This window comes from Dermacentor variabilis, chromosome 9 (genome assembly GCF_050947875.1).
Source record: "Dermacentor variabilis isolate Ectoservices chromosome 9, ASM5094787v1, whole genome shotgun sequence".
NCBI classification, from domain to species: domain Eukaryota; kingdom Metazoa; phylum Arthropoda; class Arachnida; order Ixodida; family Ixodidae; genus Dermacentor; species Dermacentor variabilis.
This window is the reverse complement of record NC_134576.1, coordinates 102,697,914-102,707,925: the sequence shown is the minus strand read 5'-3', so window position 1 is coordinate 102,707,925 and position 10,012 is coordinate 102,697,914. Positions and strand designations below refer to the sequence as shown.

Here is a 10,012-nt window from a genome sequence, read left to right as displayed (position 1 = left end):
AACTTTGTTTGCTAAACTTTTATTATTAACAACAAAATTATACTGCGGACCTGTGGCTGCGTTAATGGCGGCCGCCTCTAGTTGATTTGCAGATAGATGTTGCAGACATTCGTATAAATCGACTGAAAAAAATCGATCCATTTCTGGTCACTTCGGGCGGATAAACGCAATCATGGACACCCACATGGCACAGAAGACCTGGGAGATGAGCAACAACGTGGAGACCGTGCAGAGCGTGGACGATTTGTACAAGTACAACAAAAAACAGCAGCAGGACATCCTCACAGCCAAGCCATGGGACAAAGAGTATTGAAATTTATGTCATTGCTTTGCGCTTGTTGCCACCGGCGCATCGCGATTCACTTTCTGCGACTACGTAACATATGTCCTCCCGAATCTGTCGAAATAGTTAAGGTCGCTATGGCACTTCCCTGAAAAATTATGTAAGCAGGTTTAGCTTGGTCCGAGCCCTTTACAATCATTGAGCCCAGACCGGTTAAAGCGACTGGCTATCGCAGCATGTCAGCCCAGGATAATGTTGCGTGGGAGACGAAAACGTTTGCACATGTCAGATGTATGTCCTGCTGAATGGCTTGAAACTCTGGTGCTATCCGCGGGCGATTTAATACGCGCCCCAGGAAAAAGAAACCAATGAGACCATTTGTATTTTTCAATGGGACCCAACTGGTTTCAGTGGGACGCCATCGGAGGCCCAGGTTCCAATTAAGCATCATGAGAAGTCCAGTTGAACTTCACTGGAGCTTGGTATGCCAATTGGTCCCAAATGAACCCAATTGAAAGTCGATGAGTAACCTCACGAAACAACAGAATAGTTGATAATAATAATAGCACAACTATAATGTCAGTTTTAAAGTAAAATATCCTTGTATTTTGATGTTATCAATGGAGAGAAGCATTTAGCTTTCTGTCAAGTTAAATATTTATCTTGAAATTTTACCAATTTCTCATGAACCACCGGCACAACTTGGTCTACCAAATTTTGCTCACGTATATAGCACCTGACATGTATCTCTTATAGTGAAGTGTTGAGTGTTGGGTATGTCAATGAAGAGAATTGGCGTAGTGTGTTCATGTATGAGCGTGCTTGTCGAAAGCAGTTTCAAGTATATCTGTGTCATAAAGATAACGGCCCATCTAGGATTTTTTTTTCCCTTTTCCTTCGGTTTTGATGTTGATCCCGAGTCTAATTCAGAGACTAATTGGGTCCAATCGTGTTCATAAAAACTAATTGGTCCTGTTAGATTTTTCCAATGGGTTTCCCAAAACACAATTGGAAATATCCAATTGGTTCCAATTGGAAATTTTCAACTGGTTTGAGCAATGCTTTTGACTGGGGCGTGCTCGTACGTTTCGGCTAACTAATCGTTGCCATCCATATCCCGCAGCCCTCACTACTTCAAAGACATGAAGGTGTCCGCGCTGGCCCTGTTGAAGATGGTGATGCATGCACGTTCTGGTGGAACGCTCGAGGTCATGGGCCTCCTTCTTGGAAAAGTGAGTAGCCTTGAGAGAGCACTCGGATCATGCAACGATTGTGCTCCAATGTCGTTTCTTTTCGCCGGTGGAACAATGTCATAGCGCCGGCCGTGAACGGTGGATGATCATAAAAGGAATGGAATCGAGCGAGATGAATTCTTATAGTATACTGGCCAAACCTGCAGCACTTTTTTCTTTTTTTTTTTTGCTTACATGGTGTTGCGTTTTCATCTGTACAAGCGCCCATGTGCACACTCGAGACGGCGCGGTCGAGAAAATCAGTTTTTGACCAGCCCTTTGTCGGCGAGAGGGCAGAAGCTCGCCTGCGCCGAGGAACCGCTGTCTCCATTCTGAACGATGAGGATGGTTCCTTGGTGCAAGTTACCTCTGGCCTCTCGTTGAATGCAGAAGTCTAGGTCAAAGTTTGCTTTATCCAGAAAATAGGGAGCGCTGTCTGCTTGCTACCGAGTGATGACTCGGCACATTCAAATGTAATGCAAAGATGTCCACCCAGACAGAAAAACCATGGGGGAAACTTTTGCCTTCAAGAAGCACTGGGGTTTGAAGCTGATGCGAGTATTGACTGGTCGGTCGTAGAGGTAAGGAAAAGACAGTGTTGGTGGAAAAATAAAAAAGCTGGGAAGAGATCGGACCGTCACGAACATAGGTGACATTACGAAATAAAGCAGAGATAGGCCAATATGCTATATTACAATGCATATAGTAAAGCACTGACTAGGTGTCTTTTATAGCCACCTTGATTCAAAGGGGATGACACTAGCAGTCATCATCATTAGCAAATGTCATCAGCCATCACCTTAAACTTTATAACTCGCTACATTTGCCATATGTGTCATTAGCAGCCTCCATGGAAAGCTTACATAATGTAACAAATCTGAAGGCAGCCTATAAATGAGGCAGCATTTGCTGGACCAGTGCAAGTTATCCGGCAAGATGTTAACTGTTGCACATAGTTTCTCAGTTGTCGGATCACCTGTGCGGCAACAAAGAAAATGATGTTTCATTTGAGACTGAAATTGCATTGCAAACTGTATTTTCTTTAATTTTAATGTGCAGTGTAATTTATTTTTCATTACGAGTGACTGACTATTCTAGGCAAGTCAGTGGCATGACAGTGTGCATGATAAGGAGGTGGTTGTGCATTCCCCGACCAGTGGCACCATTCCTTACATTTGCACTGTTTTTTTTTTTTAATGTTCAGGAAATTCGTTCTGTTTAATGGTCATGCATTTATTATCTTGTTATGTCAGCCCCTCAGTTTAACTGCACTTAACTTTTTCCTTTAGTGTCTTGCCAAACTTTTCTGGCTCAGTCTTATTGTCGAGCAGTTATGGCAACGATAAAGTAAACATAAGACAGTCAAACTTGCTGCTGGGCTAGTTGGTACATGACCAGTTGCTCGTCTTCCTTTTGTGGTTTTAGCACATCTGCTTCACACCGGTTGTTAAACGTAACATATTGAGGACATGAATACAGTAACTAGATTCAGTGCTTCACTGAGATGGTCAGCTATACTTTTTTGTGTGTAAGGATTTCCTTGAGTGAGACATTTGGCTTTTTCTTTTTTTTGTTTTCATTCTGGGCCTCCACCAGTGATGATACTGACATTACTTATTGCCCTATCAGTCATTAGAGCCTAGGAATGGCAAGATGATGTGCTGTAATCATTTTGGGATACCTAGAATCAATCACAATACATGCAGCTCAACTTATATATATTTGAATGCTGCCAGAGATTTCGATAATGGAATCACGTTGTCATAAGGTGTCCATTTCTCGTCATATAAACCAACTTTTACTATTTCATTACTCAAACATGTAATGATTGGAACCATTTTTCCAACTTGATTGTCTCTATTACAAACCTGGATTTCTTTGAAAAATGTGCGTGAAGAATGTTCTGTGTCCTCATCTTTGTGTTTGTGGCATTTTTTTTTATTACAATGTCTTCTGCAACACGCTGTTGGCCCTGAAGGTATTTAAATAGACACCCCCATTTGTCTGTATTGAAGGAGTTTTGAACAACTCTTTACGGTCTGTTTCTGCCAGGTTGACGCCAATACAATGATAGTGATGGACTCGTTTGCGCTGCCTGTCGAAGGAACCGAGACCAGGGTGAACGCCCAGGCTCAGGCGTACGAGTACATGGCCGATTACACGGAGAATGCCAAGACTGTTGGCCGCCTAGAGAATGTAGTGGGCTGGTACCACTCACACCCAGGATATGGCTGCTGGCTGTCAGGCATTGACGTCAGCACCCAGATGCTCAACCAGCAGTTTCAGGAGCCATTCGTTGCCATTGTGGTGAGCACGCTTACATTTTGGATTGTTTTAATTAAAGCAGATAGCTTTCTTTGTCTCTATTTCACCCGTTTCCATGGTCAGTGGTCGGAGCTGGATTTTCACCACCGACGAAATGGTGCGTGCCGATGCAACCTAGTTTCAGGGTACGTTCGTCTTGGAATGCAGCAACTTTTTGAGACGCACAGGTTTTCCGCCTATACTACCGCTACAGAGGACCTGATTAACGGCTCTGTTCTCTATAGAATTATGTGATGAGCCAACGAACACTATCTAAATATCCTCACTGCAATAAAGTGATTAGCTTTCTAGGAGTGTTTGGCTATTCACTTACATTGACAATCGTCATCAATGGCATCTGCAATGTTTCTGCTTGGACTTCACGAGCATAGTTTCGAGGGAACTGCAGTCCATGGACCCCTAGAGTTGTCTAGAATGTTGAAGTGGTCCTGTAGGGTTTATGAACACGGTACTGATAAACCTCAACTGTTCAAGGGGTCAGTGAAATGTCTAACAAGGCACTTGCAATGACTAATCTGAATAAAGCCTAGTATTCCTCAATCATGCAGACTGGGCTAATATCAGTGTTATATTGGGCACCTTCGACTGCGATTAAGCCCGATCAAAATTGAATTTCTCTTTTGTGATTGGCTCCTTTGCATAAGCTGCAGAAGGGAGCCAATAGTGATAGAGAAACTTGATCTTTATTAGGCTCTATCATGATTAAATGTTTATGTAGGCTCTATGTAATGTAGGCTCTATCATGATTAAATTAAATGATTAACAAAACCTGCTGTTGTCATGCTCATTTCTAGTGTGTAAATGTTGCTTGTATTTCATTGATGGATGCGAGGAGTTATAATGTAATACTGTAGCTAGACATGCTTTATGTTGAGCAGTTGTGGTCACTGACTTTAAAAGTGGCATGCACATCTAACACCCATCGGTGTATATCTCGCCGTGGCATGTGTGACATTTCACATGCGCAAAATGGTTCATGTGATGTGTTCTTGTGCACTTGCCAGAAATGCCTCCATTGGTCACAGCAGGGAGACCGCTGGCTACCCTCCAAACATCACTTTCAGATGTTCCTGGAATCAGATTTGCATGAACACTTGGGCTGCATGTTTTATGAGTTTCAGCTCTGAAAATTTGTTTTGGTCCTGTTATTGGGTACTGCTTATTGTAGTGTGGATCTGCCATATGTTATATTCCCGTCTGTGTCTCACTTATTCTGCAGATTGACCCTGTGAGGACCATCTCGGCTGGAAAAGTGAATTTGGGTGCCTTTAGGACTTATCCGAAGGTATTGCATTTTTCTTCTTTTTCTTTTCCTCTTGTGTTTTGCTTGGACGTCTTAGTGATGTACTTAATGTTTAATCATGTTTCCTACTTTTTCATTAATTTTATTCAGCTGTAACAAGACATGGTTCAGTGGGGCAGTACTTTATCAGAAACACGAGCTCTTTACAGTACAAGTGTTTGAAGTCTAATGGTTGAAGTCTAATGACCGGGGTAGTTGGAGAAGTATGGGAGAGGCCTTTGCCCTGCAGTGGGCGTAACTAGGCTGATGATGATGATGATGGTTCAAACAGGATTTAATGTTCTGTCGCCTATCTCATTTCCTATACTGCATTTGTCTTGCCCTCATCTGTTACACAGCCCCCTTTAAACTTGCTCTGGAAAATTGGTTCCTGCCCAGATCACTGGGTGCAGGATGCCTTGGAAATGCCCAAGGCGTGCATTACATCTCAATTTCTACCTTCTTTTGGCAAAAGGAAAAGGTGGTTTAAATTTGATGCCGTAGTTACATGTGATGTGCTTCATAATATTGTTCCGTGCTAGTTCAGCCATCTAGCCTCAGAGCCTTTTCTGGCGTTATGTTGCGTTAAGCTATTGAAGCACAATATATCCTAAATTATTAAAAAAGCGTTCAGCCTGCTAATACAGAAAACCAGCAGAAGGTGTAATGGACACAAGTGCTCTTAATATTCACACATGCTGCAGCAGTGCATTCAAGCAGGGCTAACTGCCACTCTTATTTTCCTTTCGTTTATTTATTCATTCACGTTTGACCGCAATGAGGTGCTGCTAGATAACAGTGTTCATTTTGCACGTTATATGCATGTCACTATAAGCAGCCCTTTTTTCTTTTAGTGAAAAGCAAGCATTACAGTTACGTAAATGCAGCACCGTTTTCTTTAGTTTCTCTGCTCGCCTTCCAGCATTTGTGGACATGTCCTGTGTTCCTTCCACAGGGTTACAAGCCCCCAGACGAGGGTCCGGCGGAGTACCAGACCATCCCGCTCAACAAGATTGAAGACTTTGGGGTCCACTGCAAACAGTACTACTCTCTCGAGGTGTCCTACTTCAAGTCTTCGCTCGACCGCCGGCTCCTGGACTCGCTTTGGAACAAGTACTGGGTCAACACACTCAGTTCGTCCAGTCTACTCACAGTAAGTTCATTGGCCTCGGTACTAGCATGTGTCTACGTGTTTTGTATTGGAGTGATAGCTCTCTTAGCTTTGGTTACAGAGTATATCATTAAGTGGGCACGATGCAGTTCACCGTTAGTGAAAGGGAACAAGCCAGCGTGCAGCTTTCACTTTGCTATTGCTCCTCTTCCAAGTGCTTGCACAGGGGCGGCACAGAAAAATGCCAGTGCCACCAAACACGAAGTCATCTGCTGTAAAGTCAGGCACTTCCATACTCACCAGAAACCAAATTCGTGTGTGTTCTGCACTTAGCATTCATATGTTCCCTGGAGGGGGTGCTTGAGTTCCCAGAAAAACATTTTTTGTTATTAACCCTAGACACATCAAATTTTCAGCAAATATTTAATCTTGCGTGCTGATTGCAAATGTGTAATTAGCTTTTTCCTAAGTCAACACCAAAAGAAAGTTACATTTTTTTTTTATAAATTTGCGAGGCAAGTTGCAAGAAATGTACCGCAGCAAAAGCGCTAGAATTAAGCAGGTATGTTTCTGAATGTACAAAAAGTGCAACTTAGCATTTTAATGCTTGTGTCTATATTTTAGATCAAGTTATGAAATTGTAGAGTTGCATAATTGCAAGCGGTGAATTCTACAAGATTTCAAAATGTTGCCATGTCCTAAAACACTATATCATAGTGGTCTCTCTGGCATTCAGTAAAAAAAAAAAAATTGAAAGGAGAATTGAATGAGTAGCAGAGAGACAGTGCCTCCCAAAATTTCGGACTTGCAAAAATTATTATTCAATAAGAACGGCAAGAAAAACTAAACTAAAAAAAGTGTGGAAATATACATTTCACGCCACAAAATGAGGTAGCCTTCTTCTGAAGCAGCATTGAAATCTCGTTTTAGGCATGAAAGTGAGGCAGAAAGATACTCTCTCAAACGAGACCACTCGCTCTTTCATCGAGCCCACGCTGTTGCCTGTAGATGGTGATGCATCTGGCGCCGAGCGAGAAACTGATTGTATTGTATCCCTGAGAGCAATCGACTGAGAATACAGCCCCTTCACACAAATCTTTGTCAATAGAGACATGTGGCCGGGCCATTTGAAGTGGGTGGTCAAAAAATGAGATGGAGGCTATGATGCATTTGCAGCGTAAGCTGTATTGCTTCCGGAGCTAGGTTGTTTTTGTAAACAAAAACGCCAGTGCTTGTGCAAGAGTAATGCAGTGGCATATTATGCAATTTAAGTGCAACGCAAGGACATTTGCGCACTTTTCGGAGTCTGCTAGCTTTGCACAAGTAGGTAGTCTGCAGGGTAATGTTCTGTCAAATTTTTTTAATGCGGCATTGCAGTCCAGCACAGTATGTATTTCGTTGTCAAGTAATACGAAATGCATTGAATCCTACGCGCGTTCGCCGAGAATGTGAAAATCTGTTGTTGTCACGAGAATCACGTTGTTGCGGAATTTCGTTATCGCGGTTTTTGTGTGTATTCTGCGTCAAGTCAACTAAAATGTGAGTTTGCTGTTGGGCTAGTTGGTACACTATGCTAAGATCAACAACACTGCAAGAGATGGAATAAAAAAGAGAGGCGAACACAACACTGGTTGTGTTTATCTCTCTTTCCTGTCCCGTTTCTTGCACTGTCTTTGTTACTAAAATGTGGTTCTACTCTGACGGCTAATTTCTGTACATTCCACCGCACAGAACGCCGACTACACGACAGGCCAAGTGTTTGACCTGTCGGACAAGCTGGAGCAGTCCGAGTCGCAGCTCGGTCGAGGTGGCTTTGTCCTAGGCCTGGACCCGCATGAGAAGCGCACCGAGGACAAGCTGGCAAAGGCAACGCGCGACAGCTGCAAGACGACCATTGAGGTCATCCATGGCCTCATGTCCCAAGTGATCAAGGACAGGCTCTTCAACCAAGTGAACTGCATCACTCCAGAGCAACAGTGAAACTCAACCTGTGAGCCACGTGGGAAAGTTGTGCGGACGTTTTCTTGGCGCCTTGAGCATTTGATTTGCTCTTACTGCCTCAGCTCTGTGCAGTGGTGCATCGGAAAATCAATGCAGTGAGTGCACTTCGTACAGTGACTGTTCTGTCGCCTTGACATTGCCTCAATAAATTGTTTTCGTCTGCAAACATCTGTTGTGGGTCATTTCGTGCTTACAAGAGTCGAAGCATTGTCCTCAAAAGGCAGTAAATGGACGCATGAAATCGGCAAGAAGCAGACTTAGCATTATCAGGGAAAAGATTTATGCTGTCAAATATAAACAGATGCAATGTAATCAGCAACTTTGATGATGTTGTAAAAGCATAGGAATTCCATACTGAACTGTAAAGTAGCCATAACAGCAATGTGGCCACTGTTAGACATAATTGCAAAAAAGAAATGAAAGACCTGTGTGTAGCTACAGATAAAGGTAGATAGGCTCCGCTGGATATTTCCAAAAAATTGCATAAGGAGAATATGAAATAACAGCTCATCTTGTAAAAGATGAAGGTTAGGTTGTACTCAAACAGTTTGTGACTCTATATGCAATTCCTCATGACTTCAAATGCCACTTGTAAGAATGCCAATATAATATTGGTACTTAAAGAAAGAGACAATAATTAACACAACTATGGGCCCATTAGTTTTGGTTTTGGTAACAATTTACAAAATATTCACTAGGTCATTTTGAATAGAATGGTGCAAAACTTGACGTCAAAAAACCGAGAAAACGTAATGGCTTCAGAAACGCGTATCTTTCAATGGATCACGTCTTTGTTGTGAACCGGGTAACTGAGAAGCCTGTAGAATATGATCAGTTCCTCTATATGACCTTCATAGATTACTAAGAAGTGGTTGATCCAGTGGAAATACCAGCAGTCGTGAAGGGCATTATGCAGTCGAGGAGTAAAGGAAGGATATTTGAATATTATGTAGATCCTGCATCTACCACAATTGGTTTTTAAAAAAAGTTGAAAATAAGATCATTCAAGGAGATGCAGTCTCTCCTGTGCACTGCTTGCTTGGAAAAAGTATGTGCTCTAACTGTGAGAACTAGCTGGGAAGGATGAGCTGTGTGAGTCAACAGGAAATATCTCGGCAATGTGCACTTTGCATATGATATTGCACGTCCCCATCAGTAATGCTGGAGATGACTCACAGCAAATGACTGACTACGTTAACTGACAGAGTCTTGAAAAAAATTTAAGGATTAATATGCAGGGGTCTAAGGTGATATATTGAGTAGCGTGACAAGAGATTGAAAGTACGTTATTGCTAGTTAGCCTCTAGAAGCTATGCAAGAGCAATGCCAAGTACTCGCAGGGCGACCGTGAAAATGTATTTAAAGAAATGGATTGCAGCATATGGAATGAATTCCCATGTCATGAACGGCGGCTTGTTGTTAAGCTTGAAAAGACTGCACTCAGTGCATTCCGTCGGTGCTAACCTACCGGTCTGAAATTGGAGAGTAACAGAAAGGACAAGCTTGTGCGACCTTGCGGATTTGCTGCCTACTTTCCAACAAAACTGTTTATTTTGATCAGTTTCATTCACAATTTAACTTGCCTTTAACAAATTGCACACTTTTTATTTATTTATTTCAATACCTTAAAGGCTGTAGTGGGCATTAGGTAAGAGGGGATTTCAGGTGAGTACATAAATCTCGTTTATAAATAATATAAATCGAAGAAAGGAATACTAACAACAAAGAAAAGAAAGAAACAGCGAGTTAATTTAAACCAAGGTGTCTAGAATATCGTA

General features: G+C 42.3%; 1 protein-coding gene across 1 annotated transcript; it reads left to right on the top strand.

Annotated features, from left to right (window-relative positions):
• The first annotated feature begins 41 nt into the window (after window positions 1-41).
• Window positions 42-8,398, top strand: CSN5 (COP9 signalosome subunit 5). Its single transcript, XM_075668889.1, has 6 exons — window positions 42-306; window positions 1,407-1,515; window positions 3,568-3,822; window positions 5,060-5,125; window positions 6,078-6,275; window positions 7,965-8,398. The coding sequence occupies exons 1-6, from the start codon at window positions 173-175 to the stop codon at window positions 8,211-8,213; spliced, it is 1,011 nt and encodes a 336-aa protein (XP_075525004.1). The 5' UTR covers window positions 42-172; the 3' UTR covers window positions 8,214-8,398.
• The last annotated feature ends 1,614 nt before the right edge of the window (window positions 8,399-10,012 follow it).

Bases quoted from the DNA above. Each gene is read 5' to 3' on its own strand.
- CSN5 (XM_075668889.1), top strand. From the start codon at position 173: ATGGACACCCACATGGCACAGAAGACCTGGGAGATGAGCAACAACGTG. The intron at 307-1,406 runs GTATTGAAATTT...CATATCCCGCAG, and splicing joins GCCAAGCCATGGGACAAAGA to CCCTCACTACTTCAAAGACA. The intron at 6,276-7,964 runs GTAAGTTCATTG...TCCACCGCACAG, and splicing joins GTTCGTCCAGTCTACTCACA to AACGCCGACTACACGACAGG.